The sequence below is a fragment of the Diabrotica virgifera genome, chromosome 4, assembly GCF_917563875.1.
Source record: "Diabrotica virgifera virgifera chromosome 4, PGI_DIABVI_V3a".
NCBI lineage: Eukaryota > Metazoa > Arthropoda > Insecta > Coleoptera > Chrysomelidae > Diabrotica > Diabrotica virgifera.
Window position 1 is genome coordinate 48,321,848 of NC_065446.1, and position 22,134 is coordinate 48,343,981.

Below are 22,134 nucleotides of genomic sequence, written 5' to 3' on the forward strand. Positions count from 1 at the left end.
AAATGTCTCTCTGTCTGTCTGGTACCGTCTCTCCTATTGGAGCTACGCTAGATCAGTACACCTGCTTCAAGATGTCTTAATAACTCTAGTACCAACAACATGGCGATCCTGCAAGTAAAGAGATTAATTTTTTCTATAGTACTTCCACTCTAACTTTTCCCATGCATGAAATTATTCACGAATTACTTTTTATACTAGGTCTCTTTTATACTCACACAAGCTAGTATCGCAAAATTAAGCCGCTTGTCCATAGAAACCACTTAATAAGTTAAACAAGGATAAACAACATGTTGTTTACTCTGAATTGTGACGTTTATGATTTAAGTGGCAGTGTCATTAGCACATGTGTTGGTTATTATTTGAATTTATTGTTTATTGGTTTTTCAACTTATTTAACTTTTAGTCTTTATATATTATTATGTTATTGTAATTTTTATTTTCAAACATAATTATTGTTATAACGACTAACTACTGTCCTCTCTTAATTTAATTACTTCCGGTAAGTAAGTACCTATTTATTCTTTAAGGAAAAGTGACAATAGTACATTTAACATTCCTGGACGACTGTGAAGATTGCTAAGTCGAGGCGCAAGCCGAGACTTAGCAACACAGAGTCCAAGAATGTGGCTTTTCCTACGAGGTAAACATACTATTTTTCCGCAAATCGTTTAAAATTCGACAGATATTGATTGATTTAAAAAAAACGCGATAATTTTATTCCCAAATAAATGGTGCTTTGAAATTCCTAATAAAATTACTTGGGTTACTATGTTTTCTATCATTTATGTAGAACACTAACAACTGTACGGAAATATCATTTCCTTACAGTAAGGAAATGACATTTCCTTACAGTAAGGAAGTCCTGACTTTTTCTTCAAGAAATTTTGACAGGAATGTCAAAATTTCCTGGCGATTTGCGGAAAATAATATTTATGAGTGTGGCTATAGTTCTGTCGAATGGAAACTTATTTGTTTATTTTCGAGATTATTGTTTACCTTTTGTTTTTTTTTCTAATTTATTCATTACAATTCTATATTTATCGCTATACTAGTGATACTCGGTATGATGTTCAGGCTGTTTAATGTTGAGTCGATCAATTCTCTCAATAGTGCAAAAAGATTAATACTTCAATAATTTAACTTTATAAAATACGTCGACGGGATAATAGCCATTTTCTAATTATTACCACTGACAATGACATATGTATCAATAATACTACATTTCGACGTATGTTTCAATTAATGTTTTGATTTAACTTGTTTGACAATGAATCGTGCATGGGAAAAGTTAGAGTTGAAGAACTATATCCGCTTTACATAAGTGAAATAACAGGAAAAAGTCTGTGGCCCTAGGCTGTCCCTCAGGGTAGGTAACCACCAAAATAAGGAGAAGGAAGAACATATCTTCATCTACTAGGTGGGGAATAATGGAGGAACATCAGAGGTGACCGAATCAAAGGAAAAATATCCGTTCCCGAACTACTAGGTGTTGCCGAGTTCACGCTGTGACTCATTGGATGGACGTTATATTCACATTGGAAGAAGCAATTGCGAAACCACATCCGTCATTAGATATGCAACTTCAGAGCTGCCGATGATAGATACGTCAAATCCGAGACCTAACAATTCATAAATGAATGGACAAAGGCACATTTGAAACATTTATGTGAGTAAATTATATTTTTCTCTTTCTCTTAAATACATTTTAACACTGTGTTTAACAACTAAAATATTAAGTTAAAAATAACGCAATTGTAAGGTACTTTTTTCTTTTTTCTCGAAAAGGAAAACCTAGAGAATAATTATAAAGTATATAAAATTATGGGTAGATAAGAATATAGAGATACATATATCAACTTTTTTTAAAAATCACATCTACATAAATTTATAATTTTATTCATTGCATTAATATTTAATTATATACATATATGCAATATGAAGACATACATGTCTACGATAGAGAAATAAAAGTATCAATATTTTAAGCCTATTTTCGACGAAAAATCTCAAGAGCCTAAACAATTATGTATGTATGTGTAATGTTATTATGTTATTTACCTTAATAAATGAGTTAGAGCTAAGACACCCAAGAAAAAGAAATATCCTGTTAACAAAAGATTTATATATTCTTTTGAAAATAATTTAAATACTATGTAGAGTCCAAAAAGGGAACATGAAGCTACAATTGGAAATACTGCTGCATCTCTTTTGGTCATTTTTTCTACTTTCTGAAAATAAATATAAAATTAGTGTAATTTTTATCTGAAAAATTATTGTTTGCTTTAAATTAGATTGAGAACACTAAAGTGTTATGTGTGGTCTCTGTTACTATATGGCTGTGAGAGCTGGACATTAAAAGAGTATGACGACAGCAAATTGAATTCATTTGAAATGTGGATGTACCCCCAAATGTTAAGAATAAGCTGGACCAGCGGAACTACGAATGAAGAAGTACCGAAAAGAATGAACACACGTCTCATCTGGTCAATATTATAAAAATTAGAAAGACATCATATCTACACCACATAAAGCTGCATAGAGAATATAAGTAGCTTGGGTAGGTAATACAGGTAATAGGTAATATTACCTACTTGAATAGGTATAATGAGTAGGTAATATTAGAAGGCAAGATCGAAGCTAAAAGATAGATAGATAAGGGGGCGTTCAAGTATTACGTAACGCGATTTTTGAAGATTTTTGACACCCCCTCCCTCCTATGTAACGCACCTTAACGGGGCATTCAAGTATCAAGTAACGCAATTTTTGAAGATTTTTGACCCCCCTCCCCTCAACCTGCATTACGTAATACTTGAACGGCCCCTAAATAGATAGACATCTTTATTGAAGTTATACTTGTTTAGGCGCGATTGAGAGTAAAATTTCATAATACTGCGCGCATGCGCACACAGACAGTATGCCGTTTAGTTGCTGAATATTTCAAGTTATGTATAAATATATCAGTGCAAGAAAAGGTGTGAAAAGAATATATTAGTGTTTTTAGTAAATGTATTATTTATTATAATTTTTGTGTCTTTGGATTTGTCTTCCTCGGGAATAAGATATTTTATAATAATAGTAAGTATATTTAAAGTATTTTTGTAACCTGTCAAAGCAAAAGGGATATAGCTCAGTGGTAGAGCGTGTGACCGGAGATCAAGAGGTCCCGGGTTCAAATCCCGGACGATTCATATTTTTTTATATATTTTTGGTATCGTTTTAATAAAAAATTTTTAAAAGTGGTAGGTAAAGAAAGTTAGTTTAATATTTAAATAAAATACAAATAACCTGTTAAGTATATTAATTTCGCTGAAATCATAATAATAGAAGTATAACTTCTTACGTGCGTACAAAGTACACATACATTCTTTTTTTTCAAATAGGTAGCCTAATATACAAAAAAATTTGTAACAAACAAATTTTTTACATATAAACAAAAGAACATCAATCAATAAAATGTTTAACAACAAAAAAAAGTAAATAAAAATATATAAGAATATTGTGTACTTTCACTATCAGTTCCAATATCACTATACAGGGTGGTGAATCGGAAAACGGGCCATAGGAAACTCAATGTAAAATTTTAAACTGTTGAATTCCTGCTTCCCTAATTTTGTTACATCAAATGTCATGAGAAGTTATTTGTAGAGGACTGAAATCTGCATTAAAAACCAAAGTTACAATTGTTCTACGATTTCAACACATTCCAAAATTTTGAAAAATATAATGTATTTACCGCAGTAGGTATGTGTGGGCATGTTAGGCCACACGTTACTATTTAACTGACAGTGAGAACACTATTGACTGAAGAAAATATCTTTATTATTAATACTTTCTCCTTAACTGAGGGTATCTGATCAACTTTATTGTGTTTTAAACAATAAATGATAAAATAAATAAAGAAATTGACAGTTCAAATTGTTAATATAATAAATTCATTGTCACCGAATGCAATTTTATACACATTATTGCACTGTGTGTGGCGTAACTTTGGCGTATTTCTCTGAAAATTGTATTATATTTTTACAAAATTTTGAATAATTATTATTCGTAGAAAAATATTAACAGTTGTTTTCAATACAGATTTCAATTCTCTACAAATAGTTTCTTATGACTTTTGATGTAAAATAATTAGGGAAGCATTAATTCAAAAGTTTAGAATTTTACATTGAGTTTCCTATGGCCCGTGTTCCAATTCACCACCCGGTATATCCCAAGAAAAACATTTAATTTATTCATAAAATCAATAACAAATTGCAATCAATTCAACAAGTTCACCAACTAAAAAGAATCAATAAAAATAAACAAAAAATATTGTGCACATTCTCTGCCAATTTAAATATTACTTTATATTTTTAAGGAAAACCTGTAATAATTTAATAATTAAAGGGTTTCCTTAAAAATATAAAGTATTATTTAAATTGGCAGATAATGTGCACAATATTTTATGTTTATTTTTATTGACTTTTTTTATAATAAATTAGTTATCTTAACTCTTAACTGTCCTGCAGTGTTTTAATTCATTAGACAATTCATTAAATTATATTAATGAGTTCAGTGAGCTGCTATAATTCACTTTAGAAAAGTATGTCATTTTTATTTCGAGCATCATGTAGGTATGTGTGTATTAGAAAAATTAATAAATTGCTGAAAATAATCTGGCGCTATATTGTTTTTAATTCTATCAAGCAAAATCAATGCAAAATCTTGAAAGCTTTGATATACCGAAAACCAGTTCAATGTATTAAGCATTAAATTTATTTGTGTCAATCGGCTAATTCTTAATATTATATGCATACCAAGATTTTGTAATTTCTGAAGTTGCCCCATTTTATTTAGGTTGAACCAACTGATGCACAATAATCAAAATGAGGTTGGATTATTGAATTATATACAGTAAGCCTAGTTTATAATAATAAATTTTTTGCTACTCTTCTAAAAAAGTATAATTTCTTGCTGATTTTTTTGTGCATATAAACAAAATGATCTTCCAATGAAAGAGTGTTATCAAGTTGAAATCCTAAGTATTTAATAGTTATTTCAATCTTTTCACCATTTATGGATAAATTAATGTTATTTATATTGATTTTGTTTTACTTATATTTACTGCTTATGATTAAAAGGGGTATAGGAAGAAAGAAAAAATCTTGGCTGTAAAACATCAGAGAGTGGACCCATACAACAGGAAATTACTTAATTCATCAAACCCAGAACAGAGAGAAATTTGCCATATTGATAGCCACCCTCAATAGAGAAGGCACTTAGGAGGAGAAGGCCTTAAATTATATGAATATTACAATTAAAAATACAGTAGAACCCCGATTATCCGGGTGCGGATTATCCGTGCTGCGGATTATCCGTGCTATGATTTTCTATTACTCAAATTGCATTTTTGAGGTTTCATCAAAATAGCGTCATCGTAAATCACTTAACAGAAACTCTATACGCCGAAAGAGAGGCTCATAATGAAAGATTTATTTTTTCTGGTATCTTTTCATGGTAGGTATATAGGGCAGTCAATGAGGGTATTTGGCTCCGAATTCCATCCTACTACATCGATTTACTTGATATTTTCACAGTAAGTAGGGAATAGCTCAAGAAACAAAGTCTACCCTATGCCGATGTGCACTTTTATCTTGGGGTTGGTTCCCACCTTTTCTCGGGGATGAAATTGTTTTGGTTAAAATAGCCACGGAAGAGCCTAGAGAACCTAATTTTAAGCAAAAACTGTTCTATAATTATTTTTTGAAAAGTCAATACTTTTTGAGTTATTCGTGGCTGACAATTGGCCATTTTTATTGAAAAATTACACCTTTTCGGACGGATTTTTGCGAATACCTTAAAAACTAGGCATCTAACAAAAAAAACTATAAAAAACATTTCTGTAGGTTATAAAAAAACAAGAGATTTGTTCCTTCAAAAATGTTCTAGTTAAAATACAAAGAGGGGTATGGTAGGTAAGAAGAGTTTGTTTTGTTGCTGCATGCTCAAATCGGTTTATTCAACTTGAAATAACAGAGAAACTATCGATTTTAAGTGTATAATGATACTAATAGCTTTTGTAGGGCTTGAAAAGACCTTAAAAATGAGCAATACTAAATGTCGATCACATTCAAACTAAGCGAGATATTCTGCAAAAAAGTTGATGACTAATGTATTTTAAGAAGAAATGAGAAGTATATTTAACCCCTCATCCATCAGAACTTAAATACATCGTTTTGCTTCTACAATACTTTTTACTATAGTGTTATTTCTATGTTCAAAAAGTTGGACTGGATTAAAATAAACGGTTTTGGAAAAAAATAAGATTAAATTATAGAGCGCATTTTTAAATTTTCTTAAAAATCTTCCTTTTCCTCCATGTAACTCGAAAAAGATAAGAGATACGAAAAAAAGATATTACACAAAAATGTAGGGCATTTTCAGATATAAATTTCCTTTTCATTTTACATTACTGTATTTCTTATCATTTTCAAGCTAAATGGAGAAAAAGGAAGATTTTTAAGAAAATTTAAAAATGCGTTCTATAATTTGATCTTTTTTTTTTCCAAAAACCATTAATTTTAAACCCGTCCAACTTTTTGAATATAGAAATAACACTATAATAAAAGGTATTGTAGAAGGAAAACGATGCATTTACATTTTGGTGGATGGGGGTTAAAATTACTTCTCATTTTTTCTTAAAATACATTAGTTATCAATTTTGTTTGCATCATATCTCGCTTAGTTTTAATGTGATGGACCTCTAATATAGCTCATTTTAAAGGTATTTTCAAGCACTACAAAAGGTATTAGTAGCATTATACACCTAAAGTTGACTGTTTCTCTGTTATTTCAAGTTGAATACACACAATTTGAGAATGTACCAAAAAACAAACTATTTTCACCTACCATATATCTTTTTGTATTATAACTAGAAGATTTATGAAGGCAAGTGTCTCTTTGTTTTTTTATAACCTACAAAAATGTTTAATATAGTTTTTTTAGTTAGATGCATAGTTTTTAAGGTACATATTCGCAAAAAACCGTTCGAAAAGGTATTTTGTTTCAATGAAAATGGCCAATTTTCAACCACGAATATCTCAAAAAGTATTGAGTTTTCAAAAAAAAAATTATAGAACAGTTTTTGCTTAGAATTAGGTTCTCTAGTGAATTCCGTGGTAATTTTACCCAAAAATTTTTCCACCCCTAAGAAGGGGTGGGAACTGCCCCCAAGATAAAAGCACACATCGGCATAGGGTAGACTTTGAATTCGGAGATCAGTAGAGGCTAGGCCCAAAATTTCATTAAAATCCATGCAGTAGGATAGAATTCGGAGGTAATATCCTATTCTTGCTCCCATTGACTGGAGTAATATATGTATGTGTATATACAGTGGAACCCCGATAAGTCGGCCCCCGATAACCCGGAAGTCCGGCTAACCCGGACCGATTTTCATCAGATAAACATTTTGAATTTCATTATTTTGTATTTTGACAACGACACGATTTGGGCGTCGAAACGTTAATAAAATTATTTTTCAATTTAATTGTGGCTTATTTCCCATCAAAATAGTTAATTATCAGACAAACCTTTCAACAATAAAAATGTATGTAATATAATATTTGACAGATGTGTATGTGTGTAAAAATGACTCAATGCACACGCCGCAGAAACAACAGGCACCTGTCTGTAGTACCTATTCCTTTTTATTTCAAACTGTCAGCATTGTTTAGGAAAGACTATTTAAAAAATTCTTTTATAAACAATGGTCTTTAGTTTTCACTGTTCTTAAATAACATTACATCGTTGTGACTGTATTGTGTGTCTTGTATTGTTCGCTTCCGTTTGCTTACGTTTGTGTTTGGTGTTTTTTTTTTCAGTAATTTTGATGTGTAGGTACTGTGCATATTTATAAATATATTTCATGTTATTTCAATTCTAACGGAGTTTATCTCTAAGTACACCGTATTTTATTAATTTTTACCATATTCTCCGGCTATCTCGGATTTTCGATAACCCGGATCGACCGCGGTCCCGATTAATCCGAGTTATCGAGGCTCCACTGTACTTATGTATTATACATAAGAAATACATGTTCGGATTATCCGTGCTTTCCAATTATCCGTGCCACCTCCGGTCCCGAGGAGCATGGATAATCGGGATTCTACTGTATTACTGAATTTCGACATTTGAATGCTATGCTAGAAATATGTTGTAACCGCCAATAGTTGCATATCGTCTGTGTCTTTCTAATACCTTGCAACCCCAAAATCACGATTGTTCAGGAAACGAGAAAAACTATAGCTATTCATACTCTCAGCAATGGGAATACGAGCTATTAGAAACCCATTTAATAATATAAGTAATGAAGTATGGCTTACAAGGTTTTTTGAACACGCGAGTTTAGCTTTACATTAAACAAATCTGCAAAAAACACATTTTCCAATTTTTGTGGGTTACGAGGTATTAGAACGACACAGACGATATGTGGTTTTTCTATGGAGCAATATTAGTATAGTATAGTTGATCCAAAAGATGGCATAACCCAGACATCCAAAGTGAAAGTTATCCTTCAACACCAAATTGTTCTATATGGTCCACACAATGTCCAGAAAAAAGTCACACTATTTTGAGCGTCGGGTTTGGGGGGGAGAGGGGGGAGAAATCGGTAAATTCGTAGCTTTTTAAGTTTTTCGAAAGTATTTCTAAAACTATGCGGTTTAGCATGAACAACCCTCTATACAAAATTGTTCTACATTGAATTTGAAATAAAAAGGCCCTATGCATAATCTTTCTAAAATGAATGGTTCCAAAGTTACGGAGGTAGTATAGTATAACTGGTCCAAAAAAAGGCCTAACCCAAACATCCAAAGTAAAAGTTTTCCTCCAACACCAAAATGTTCTGTATGGTCCACATATTGTTCAGTAAAAAGTTACACCATTTTGAGCGTCCGGTTTGGGAGGGAGATGGGAGAGAAGCCGGTAAATTAGTAGTTTTTTTACGTTTTTCGTCAATATTTCTAAAACTATGCTTTAGCGTAAACAATGTTATATACAGAAATGTTCTACATGAAATTTAAAACAAAAAATGTTCTATACATAATTCTTATAAAATCAACGGTTCCAGAGTTACGGAGGGTGAAAAGTCGAGGTTTTTGATACTTTTTATATTTTTTGGGCAATATTTATGATATAACTATACCAAAAACCCAGACATCCAAAGTGAAAGTTATCTTCCAACACCAAATTGTTCTATATGGTCCACATAATGTTCAGAAAAAAGTCACACCATTTTGAGCGTCGGGTTTGGGGGGAGGGGGGGAGAGGGGGGAGAAATCGGTAAATATAAAAAGTATCGAAAACCTCCACTTTTCACCCTCCGTAACTCTGGAACCGTTGATTTTATAACAATTATGTATCGAACCTTTTTTGTTTTAAATTTTATGTAGAACATTTTTCTATAGAATATTCCTTACGCTAAAGCATAGTCTTAGAAATATTGACGAAAAACGTAAAAAACTACTAATTTACCGACTTCTCCCCCATCTCCCCCCAAACCGGACGCTCAAAATGGTGTAACTTTTTACTGAACAATATGTGGACTATACAGAACAATTTGGTGTTGAAGGAAAACTTTTACTTTGGATGTCTGGGTTAGGCCTTTTTTTTGGGCCAATTATACTATACTACCTCCGTAACTTTGGAACCGTTCATTTTAGAAGAGTTATGCATAATACCTTTTTTATTTCAAATTTAATGTAGAACAATTTTGTGTAGAGGGTTGTTCATGCTAAACCGCTTAGTTTTAGAAATATTGACGAAAAACGTAAAAAACTACGAATTTGCAGATTTCTCCCCCCAAACCCGACGCTCAAAATGGTGTGACTTTTTTCTGAACATTACGTGGACCATATAGAACAATTTGGTGTTGGAGGATAACTTTCACTTTGGATGTCTGGGTTTGGGTCTAACTATACCATTTTCTATGCGCGAAATAATGTGCCTACTTCCAGTTGTGGGGAATATTATGAGACTTTACTTTATGCATCCTATAGTCTATCATATGCTTATAAAGATTCCTTTTTCCAAATGATCAATTATAACAAGTTTTTCAATTTGTTGACAAAATCTGATTTGGTGCTAACAACATTGTTTCAGCATAGTTTCAACTAACAACATAGGATTGATTCATTTACGGTCTACGCAGTAATGATTACTGCCTACACAGAAACCATAAGGGCATCTACATAAATATTATTTTACTAAACTATTTTTAATGCGACTAAGCCACAATTTTACCAAAAAAATGATTTTATTAACGTTTCGAAGCCCAAATCGGGTTTCGTTGTCAAAATACAAAATACTACTGATTTTTGTATTATTTTGTATTTTGACAACGAAACCCGATTTGGGCTTCGAAACGTTAATAAAATCATTTTTTTGGTAAAATTGTGGCTTATTCCCATTAAAAATAGTTGATTATAAAAATGCCACAAGGAAATAGCTTAAGAACAACATTATTTTACTCAATTAGAAAAAAGGCACAATTAACCATCAGATTGTATACCAGATCGAGATGCATGCAGCAGAATTAGGGATTGGATAGATAAATGGAAGAAAGCAAGTGGTGTGTTGTGTGCAGTGGCAAAGCATCCATGTAACCACTGTTACCATTGGTAACAGTTACAAATCTTGCAAATAAATATTTTATGACTACTACGAAATAATTCCATTTATATTTTTTACCAACAGAAATACTTGTTAATAGTACCTAATTCAGTAAATAGCCAACTAGACGCACGAAAATATTGGCGAGATATGTGAATCCATGGCACGTTATCATCGCTATCGCTCGGGACTAGCTCTGAAAATTTTGAAGGAACGACGGGTCTAGAGACGGCACGCGGGCATGCTGTGCATATCAGTATTGTAACCATTTTGAAGATTGGTAACGTTGGTTTAGTACCTATTACAGATTATAGTGTGCGTGCATTTAAACATGGAAGAGTGTTGCTACGTATTGCGTAATTGATCAACTACTTGAAAAGTCATTCTACTTGTATATTTTTTTTATATATTATTTTAAAGAAAAAAATGATATTATTGAAAATGGAAGAATTAAAATATAAACAATAGTTTTCAAAATCTGTTCTTTTTCCTACTTGTTCATTTTTTTATGTTAATTTTATGGTAAAATAATATGTTTAGTTTGTTTATTATTTATTGTTATACCTGTTACATATACATAATTACATACATATAATTTGGGAATAGTGATTTGTTTAATTTTAGCCCACAGGATTGAAAACAAAAACATATTTGGGAGGTTCAAAATATTTTTTTTAAATAAGATTTTTTTACATCTGGTTTTGGTAACACTTTAGAAAAAGTCACGCGTCGCCAGCAGTGGCGGCCGGTCAGGGTCGGCAGTGCCGACCCACACATTTATAGATATAGATTTTTTAAATATTTGTATCATGTGAAATAAACAAAAATCTATCAGATAATACAGACTAAATTTTATTCATGGGTTTTAAAAGAATTTGATCAATCCGAGCGTTAAGTGATCCCGGCGCATAACAGACTTCTCAAAAAATGAATGATCCGAGCCATTTATCTGACTTTTCGGCTAGCCGTCCCTAACATCCGTAGCTTGACAATTTACACGTAAAACTCAACGACATAACAAGTCGATGAGCAAGCGAACATTACTTCTCTCCGTGGGCAATAGCAGATACGGCATGGCAGGTTAAGCAGCGGCAAGTACGGCACATTTCGGTCTGCCGGTCGGTGTTTCATTTGGAAGCATGCATCGGTAGAAATTGTCAAAAATAATCACGCCGTTTTACGTCGTTTAATTAATATTGTAATTTTTTTAAGTTGTCAGGAATTATCATTTAGTGGACATGATGGATCGAAGCATTTGTTAAAAATCAAAGTAATTATAGAGAATTAATAAAATTGTTTTAGAAATACCTATTTACTTTCTGATTCGAAGTGTATTCGTAATACAGAATGAACTAATACATATAATCAAATAGTTAAATTTTGAATAACGTTGTTGAATCTGAGATTTAGAAAACCATTTGCTTTTCACTGAAAGTAGATGAAACTTCTGATTATCATGTCATTCACAATTATCAATTATTTTGTTCGATACGCGTTACGTGGTATTCTCCTTTTCATGAACATTTTTCAGTGCGTCACAAATTATAGAAAAAAAGGTAAGTCCGTGATAATACACATTTATGACATTTATTCTAACGTGACATTTTAGTTAAATCTGACAGTTGTCAAATTTTATTTTCAATTTGGAATAAAACCAAATCAATTGTGTCTATTGCATTTATAAAATGGTATTTTCTTTCATTTGTATAGTCTTATAAATTGTACAGATTATATTGATAATAGTATTATTTTATTTAATAAATAATTCTTTTTTGATTATGGCGCCATCTATCGACAACTAGAATAATCACCAAACTAGAATAATTACCAAAGTATTCACAGACGTGCCTTTTTTTCTGTCACATACAATTTAATGCGTTAGAGAGAAATCGAAAAACTGTGACGCACTGAAAGATGATCATGAGAAAAAGAATAATATTTATGAGAGGTTTTTAGGTTTTAGAGATGTGAGTAAAAGCAATAAGGCAGAATATATTTTTGTTGTTTTAAAGAACAGATTCAAATTTTGATACCAAAAATAAATTGGTAGGGCAAACTGGGGCAATCTTATGACGGCGTTGCTGTGATGAGTGGTGAATTGAATAGTCTCCAGGCAAAAGTTAAAACTATTGCATCACAAGCTTTATTTACTCATTATTATGCGCATATAATGAATTTAGTTTTACATTATACGTGTAAAAAATAAAGAATATCGTCTTTTCTTGCCAGTTTACCTCACCTAAACGGATTACTGCTTTAGAACAAATTTGTTTCGAAAAAAAAAAAAATCGAACAGTTTGTCAGACGCGATGAAATTTTAAATCTCGGTTAGTTTTATCTAAGCAGATTATCTCTTATAGTTTTAGTATCTGTAGCAGATTTTCGTGAACAGCTTTTGGAAGTTTTTGATTTTATTATCGAAGGCGATGATTTTGAAAGTGGCGATACCTCGATCCGTGAAGCAATCGGTTTGAGAACTTTATTAAATACTAATGATTCTTTCAATATTTTTTTAAATATTTTTAAGAGAGAGTTTGCCCAAGATATTCCTTGTTGTTCAAAATCAGTCAACTGACATTATTTATTCTAAAAATAGAATACGAAAGCTGGTGCAAAATCTCAGAGATTTTCGTAATGATAGTAGTTTCCAATATATACGCAGTAACGTTTTGGATTCGCTTGATATTTCCGAACCACCCCAAAAAAGACAACGACATGATACATATCTCGAAAAACGAGTAGGTATATCTTGAAATTTTGGATACCTACTATTATATGCAAATAGATACTCGTTTTTCGAATTTTGAAGATTTGCAATTTTTTGACCTCTTTGACGATTTAAAATTTAAAAGTTACGTTCGCCAAAGAATTTCCAAGATATTTATTATTACAAGTTAGGTACTTAAAAATTATGCTGGTCCAAATATTTTCAGAAAGTGGGATAAGTTGCACAATATGTATGTATAATTCTATGTAGTAAGTACTGCAATTCATTACAACAAACTGTTTATCAATTTTCTTATTACCACCAATTTCTGCCTAAAAAAAACGGGATTTACCTTGTCTCAAAAGAATCAACACGTATTGTCGAAACACCATGAAACAAGAGAGAATGTCAAGTACATCAAATAAAAAAAAAGCAAAAAACAAAAAAATCTCCTATGATGAATTAAGCCTTTTAGTTTGATGGTATACCTATATGAGGAGACAAAAAAAACCTTGCCGACCCTGTCTCCAAGGCCACGAGCCGCCACTACGTCGCCACTGGTTGTGTGATAGAAAAATTCCAATTAAGCTGAAGGGAAAATTCTATAAAAAGCCATAAGTCTGGCTATTATGTAGGGAAAGTGAATGCTGGAAGCAGTTAAAAAGAAAGAGGAACAACAAATGCACGTGGCAGAAATCCGTTTACTAAAATGATCATCACAAAACTGTCACTGGATGATCACAATTTTTGTTGGAACAGGCGGAAGGAATGCAATCAAGGATGAACAAGATGATCAAGGATGCAATCAAGGATGATCATTTTTTTTGTTAAGACATATTTTGTTCACTAAGCAGGAGCTTGATCGTTATGTGATATGACATTTAGTTTATTTTACATTATATTTTAGTAAAATATATATTACAAACTGAGCAAATCAGAATATGAATACACAAATTTGTCAGGAAGCGGCTCATAAGGAAGACATAAGTCTTAAGTGGTAAGTAGAAAAAAGATATATTTTATACTTGAATAAGTGAGTGTTATAATTTACAACCCCATGTAAATAATAATTATCAATAAGGCCATTTTATTTGCTTTCACATTGTTATTTTCAATTCTCAATTGCATTTGAATGTGAAAAATTATAGCAACATAAAGTACAATGCTGCTTGAATTATCTCAAGTGTGCACGTTAAGGGGTTAAAAATTAGTATACAGTAGAACCCCAATTATCCGTGTGCAGATTATACATACTATGATTTTCTATTACACAAATTACATTTTTGGGGTTTTATCAAAATAGCGTCACAGTAAATCACTCGACAGAAACTCTGTACCCCGAAAGGGAGACTCATAATAAATAGTACATTGTTTACCGGGTAGGAAAAGCTTAACATTCCTGGACGACTGTGAAGATTGCTAAGTCGAGGCGCAAGCCGAGACTTAGCAACACAGAGTCCAGGAATGTGGCTTTTCCTACGAGGTAAACATACTATTTTTCCGCAAATCGTTTAAAATTCGACAGATATTGATTGATTTAAAAAAAACGCGATAATTTTATTCCCAAATAAATGGTGCTTTGAAATTCCTAATAAAATTACTTGGGTTACTATGGAAACGTATTGAGGTTGAATTATCATTTATGTAGAACACTAACAACTGTACGGAAATATCATTTCCTTACAGTAAGGAAATGACATTTCCTTACAGTAAGGAAGTCCTGACTTTTTCTTCAAGAAATTTTGACAGGAATGTCAAAATTTCCTGGCGATTTGCGGAAAAGATATATTATTTGTTTTGTCATCTTTTTATGGCAGGTACAGCTGGTTCCAAAAAAAACTGATATGACTCTTAGTAAGATTTGATTATTTTGAGCAGTGTATTTGATTGGTCTGACATTATATTATTTTTTTTTTGTTTTGATTCTGGCCTTGGTTTAGAACCTTTAGCCACATAATTACATTATATTATATTTTCCGCAAATCGCCAGGAAATTTTGACATTCCTGTCAAAATTTCTTGAAGAAAAAGTCAGGACTTCCTTACTGTAAGGAAATGTCATTTCCTTACTGTAAGGAAATGATATTTCCGTACAGTTGTTAGTGTTCTACATAAATGATAGAAAATTATTAATAATCCATAAAACGTCTGTATGCATTTTCGTAATTTTCTCTTGATTTCTTTGGCAATAATTCTAATGAAGCAGTATTCACTGCCTCAACCAGCTCTGGAGGAGTCCCAGGAATGGAAATTTCATCATCACTTATCATTTTACTTTCGAGAACACCAGCAATTAAATTTATAAGCGTCAAGTTTGACAATTCAACCTCAATACGTTTCCATAGTAACCCAAGTAATTTTATTAGGAATTTCAAAGCACCATTTATTTGGGAATAAAATTATCGCGTTTTTTTTTAAATCAATCAATATCTGTCGAATTTTAAACGATTTGCGGAAAAATAGTATGTTTACCTCGTAGGAAAAGCCACATTCCTGGACTCTGTGTTGCTAAGTCTCGGCTTGCGCCTCGACTTAGCAATCTTCACAGTCGTCCAGGAATGTTAAGCTTTTCCTACCCGGTAAACAATGTACTATTATTATGACAGAAAAATAATAAAATAAACAAACAACTGATTACGTGTTAATTCATATATTAAAATAATATAAATATCAACATCATATATTAAAAGGATTCTCTTCTAATCTCTCAAAAAGCCTACAATCTTAATGAGCGGTAGATATTTTTGGTTTTCCAGAACCTTGCTTTTTTTGAGACTTTCTTGTTCTCTCCATCTTTTATTAACATTAAAAACTGTCGTTCTGCTTACGTTAAAATGGTTCGCTATGGCAGATAATGACCAACCATCTTCTAATTTCGTTACAATTCTTGCTTTTAGTTCTTTGCTAGCATGTGGAACCATTTTTTGAGGTTGAACAAAATAAGTTATCTGACAAATTTTAAGATTTGGCAGTGACAGTGACAGTATGTAAATAATAAGTATTTATCCTTCAAAATACACTGCTCAATTTTCTACAAAATACGCTTTAAGAGTCGTATCAGTTTTTTTTGGAACCAGCTGTACATTATGTATGTATATACTATTGTGTTTTCAATTTATCAATCAAAAGCAAAATGAAAATTAAATTAAGTTTTTTTTAATAACGCGGGCACATACATTTGATACACCCTGTATATTGAGCTGTAAATATTTATTAGAATTTAGTTTGGATGTAAGTGGATTTCTCTTTTAATGAGCTTTCCGATGAACCAAAAGACTTTTGTGAATAATTAAAGTGAAAAGGACGATGTATTTAGATTTAAAATGGAAATAGATTGTTTATTACGAGAACTATAGAATCCACAGGTAGATGTAATTATCACTTTCTAGAAAAGGTGGTTTAAAAGAATGTTTGGAATGTTAATATCTTTGTTTCAACCCGAGTAAATATTGTAGGGTTCTCCGAAAGTAATTAGGATGGTCGGAATAATTTTGAAAATGACTGTTTGTTTGTCGAATGGAAAAGTCGATGTTTCTGATTCTTGGCAATGTGGAAGGGGAAAAGTGGATTGGATGATTGAGAGAGTTTGAAAAAGAAGTCAGTATGTTATTTGGCAGCGCTGAGGAGCGGTCGACGTTGATAAGTAGTTAGCAAATACCAGTGGTTGTTTGATAGTGGAGAATAGTGTTGAAAAGTGGAACGAGAGACAGATCAAATTGAGACGAAATACCTCTTTGATTCTGTATTATTGTGAGAAGGAGAGCAGAGAATTTTTGGAGTTTTGTTTGAATCGAGTACGTGTCAAAAGAGGCCCGGCTTGTTGGAGAATTGGTGCTGGTATGCTGATAGTTTTGAAGCTGGAGAACGGAGAGGGCTTTGATGAGTAGCCTTTAACATAGTCAACGAGGGAGAGCTGTTTTGGGTCACGAGAAGACATCAGAGTGAGTGAAGCAAAAGGTCAGTCAACTTATGTGAAAGATATTTTTATGTTCGGAAACTAAAATTTGGAGTAAAAGGCATATGAATTAAAATTCCAATATTTCTAAAAGTAAATAGGAAGTATAGCTAATCTTGCGAATACATAAATTTGTTTTGTTTAGTTTGTTTTACCAAAGTCATCGGGAACAAACCAATAAATTGTTTTTTTTTAACTATAATAAATTTAAGTGGTAAAGATTTCATTCGGACATCTGTGTCCACAGGTTTTAGATTTGATAGATTTTAGAGTATTGATTTTGACAAATAAAAGACAATTCTGTATGTTTATTTTAATATTTTGCTTTATTTCTTTTCCCTATTTTATCCCGATTAGGATCAACTAAGAGATACTGAACCCACGAGAGAAGATAAGTATAACGTGAGATAATTTAGATTTTTTTTAATAGTATAAAAAGGCACCCTGAGATTTTTTATTCATTTTTATGTATGATTTGCGACAATTAAATAATTAATCAGATAAATAATAATTAATATAAAATTAATAAAAAGCAGATCATAACAATACGTACTGTTATATAATTTTTATGGGGAAAATTTAGAAAATTAATTTATGTCAAAGACCATGAGATCATAGATTTTCATCGCCCTGTATATGGCCAAAAAAATTGTAAATAGTATTAGTTAGTCATAAGCAGTGTTTCATTGAAAGTAAAAATCGTTCAGTATTAGTGTTTCTAAGAACAGACTTATAATACAAACGGTCGGATTAGAAAGTACATGTATTCGCTTTGCAGTGAACAATAGGACATTTATAAATGCTTCTTGGAAGGAAAGACGGTAAATACCATTATTGTTGAGTTTTAGAATATATCGGGTTTTTATAGCATGTAGAAACACAAAAGTAATTTGGTGTCTCCTGGAATTTGACAAAATGGAAAAGTTGTATACAAAATTAATTTGTTCTTAAGAAATGAAAGGCGGGATGTAATGTGTAGAGCGGATGTTTTGGAAAAACAGGAGAGAAAAAGTTTCACTGTGTAATGAAGATCTGAGGAGAGCAGTCCAGTTTTTGAAAAGTAAGAAGTCTGTGTAAAGTGGTGAAGTTGGCTGCCGTGTAAGCAGAATCGTGTTGAAACGAAATCATTGATCGAGTTGAGAAGTTAAATCTCCTTGTGTCTGAAGAGATTCCTGTTTCTGTCTGGAGCGAGTAGCGGGTTGGTATCAATTTGCATAAGATATAGAGCAGAGAGAAAACTGAGGAGAGATTTCGAGCGAGTGCTGTTGTTTGTTTGTGAAGCAGTTTGAATGAGAAGGATTGTTCGCAGTCGCACATGAGAGGAAGTAAAGAAGAGAAAAAAAGGTTAGTCAGATTATTAGATAGATGATAGATATTTATTTATTTATCATAATAGATAATACACAAAACAGAAACATTACACTCCACACCTGTACAAATTACATAAGAATTGTCAAGGCAAGGTATAATTATCATAAAGTATTACAAAAATTTTTACAAAAATTAAAAACATGAGACTAAACAAATAAAGAAATAAGCATTGTCAAATTAAATTAATCAGAAACATTCAATATATAAATAAAAAAAGAAAAAAAATAAAATAAAAATAAAAACACTGGAAGTACAACAAACATTGCCAATTGGTTTCTAGGTCTTAGTTTTAATATAATGGACTAATAATATCTTAAAGATAGTTGCATTATGGCTATTTTTAATGTGATAAGGTATATTATTGAACTGTACAATTCCTTTATGAAACAAGCTTTTCATTGAACTGGACTTGTTGGTTGTTCTAACATAAAAATTTATTGAATTTGCAGCTCTAGTGCTATGCTCATGAACATTTGCTATCGGGACCAACTGACTGTTCAAATACTCAGGCAATAAATGGTTTACCATCTTAAATAAGAATGTCATAGATTGGACATACATAAAATGTTCAACCTTTAACCAATTTAAAGTTTTCAGCATATCTTGAATTCGAGTATATCGATTGCATCTCAATATTACTCTCATAGCCTTATTTTGGAGAATTTGAAGCCTGTCATAATTAGAACATCCTGTATAACTCAATGAACAACAATATAAAAAGTGAGGTAATATTAACGAATTATAAATTGTTAATTTAGTTTGAAATGTCAAAAATGGTGATACTCTTCGAAAAAAACCTATTTTTTTCCCTATCTTTCTGCAAATGTAATCAACATGTTTACTAAAAGTTAGTTCCCTGTCCAATATGAATCCCAAATACTTTATTTCCTGAACCATTTCAATTTTTTCATTATTTAATTTAATGTGAACATCCAAACTTAAGAATTTCCCGAAAAGAGTATTATTACCAATAAACATGTATTTGGATTTTAACCAATTGACTTTCAATTTGTTTAACTTAAATCTTTCAGTTAATAAATGCAATTCACGATTCATCGTGTCCACTACATCAACAAAATCTTCCCCATAAAAATATATTAATGTGTCATCAGCAAAAAGATGAATTTTACATTTGCTTAATACGTTTCCCACATCATTAATGTATAATATGAAAAGTAGAGGTCCAAGTACACTGCCTTTGGTACCTATTTGACAGATAATTTTCCAGCCAATTAAAAACTGCCCCGTTAAAACCATATTTCTTTAATTTCAAAAGAAGTATATGACGATCTATTGTTTCAAATGCTCTTTTGAGATCTATAAAAACTGCGCATATACCGACCCCTGTCGTATCTAAAATACTTTTCATATCTGAGACAACTAACTGTAATGCGGTCTCACATGAATGAGAATTTCTAAATCCAGACTGGTAATTATACAGGATATTATTTGAAGTAATAAATTTAATCAGCTGATTGTACACCACAATTTCTAAAACTTTTTCACAAAATGGGAGCATATTTATTGGACGTAATTGATCAAGTTTATTAGTATTAGGAACTTTTGGAACAGGAACTATAGTTGATATTTTAAATTGCTTGGGCACCAGGCCCTTCTCTAAACTCATATTAATTAAATTTAATAAAGGATAACCTAACACATGAAATAGATTTTTGATAATATCAAGACCTACTTCATCTGTACTATTTTTTTTTATATTGTAATTTGATTATATCATATAGTTGGTTTAGTGATATGTGTTGGTATTACAATTCTCTATTGTAGACTTTTATGTGTTGGCAACACCTGTGAGTGACACAAGTGACAAGTGTCAATGTCAACAAGAACTTTGTAATGTAACCAGGAATTTATCTTAAAATAAAAACGTTTATTTTGTCATCGTATTATTTGATTAACTATTTCCATATTTAACCATCGAGGCTTCCAACAGAGTAATATTAGTGAAAATGTGTATGCGCCAGTAGCAAGAATGGCTACAATTAGGGTATTATTGTCATTGTATGTAGAATATGATCTTTTTGTAAAACAGCTAGATATTAAGTCCGCTTTCCTTTATGGAACGTTGAAAGAACCAGTATATATGTATCAACCAGAAGGGCTTGAAGGATATGATAAAAATTTAATTTGTAAGTTAAGCAAATCATTGTATGGTTTAAAAGAAGCTCCTAAATGTTGGAATACACTTTTTCATTACTGTCTAACTGATCTTGGTTTTCAACGATCTAGGAAGGATCCTTGTTTGTATTTTAAGGATTTTACATTTTTACTTATATATGTTGATGATTTGATAATATTTTCAAAAATTGAAGATAATATTATTTTTATAAAATCTGAATTAAAGAAAAAATTTAAATTAAAAGAGTTTGATAATGAAAAACTAGTATTTTTAGGTTTACATATAAGTAAAATTGGAAATGAAATTTGTATCTCACAAAAAGAATTAATTAAGAAAATTTTGCAAAGATTTAATATGAGTGATTGTAAAATGTCAGATATTCCAATGCAACCTAAACTTAATCTGTCAATCTGTAAAGATAAAGATTTGGTAGGAAATCTTAAGCTACCTTATAAGGAATTGATTGGTTGTCTTATGTATGTAATGTTAGGCTCTAGGCCAGACTTAAGTTTTTGTATGTCATATTTTAGCCAATTTCAGAATAATTATACTGAAGAACATTGGAAAAATTTAAAAAATGTTTTGAGGTACTTGAAATCTACAGAAAATTATGTTTTAAAGTTTGTTAAAAGTAGAAATAAAGAAATAGAGATAATATCCTATGTTGATGCAGATTTTGCAATCAGAATGACAGAAAGAGTATTAGTGGTTATGCTATAAAGCTTAACAATAATGTTATTTGTTGGAAAACTAAAAAGCAAAATGTAGTGTCACTATCTAGTGCAGAAGCCGAGTATATGGCATTATCTTCATGTGTTACAGAAAGTTTGTTTTTCAGTCAGATGTTAGAAGAGATTTTTAAAACTATTTATAATATACATGTGTATGAAGATAACCAATCATGTATTAAGATGGCTTCTACATTGGAATCAAAAAGAACCAAACATATTGATGTTAGACATCATTTTATTAGAGATTGTTTAGAAAAGGAACTAATTAATTTAAAGTATGTACCATCTGATCAGCAGCAAGCTGACATTTTTACAAAGTCACTGCCAAAGACTAAATTTACATATTTTAGGGAACTTCTAAATGTTGTTGAGTTATAGTTTTAAATAGTTTTGTCAAGTTTTGTATAATTAATATAGAATTGCAGAAGGGTGTTGGTATTACAATTCTCTATTGTAGACTTTTATGTGTTGGCAACACCTGTGAGTGACACAAGTGACAAGTGTCAATGTCAACAAGAACTTTGTAATGTAACCAGGAATTTATCTTAAAATAAAAACGTTTATTTTGTCATCGTATTATTTGATTA

The 22,134-nt window shown here is 31.3% G+C and overlaps 1 protein-coding gene across 1 annotated transcript in view; it reads right to left on the reverse strand.

The window, feature by feature from the left end:
- The window catches only part of LOC126883508 (minor histocompatibility antigen H13), a 42,792-nt gene that overhangs the window by 18,111 nt on the left and 2,547 nt on the right, over positions 1–22,134 (reverse strand). Inside the window, exon 2 of the mRNA XM_050649117.1 lies at positions 2,059–2,228. Coding sequence (XP_050505074.1) covers positions 2,059–2,228 — 170 coding nt within the window. The remainder of the gene's footprint in view (positions 1–2,058; positions 2,229–22,134) is intronic.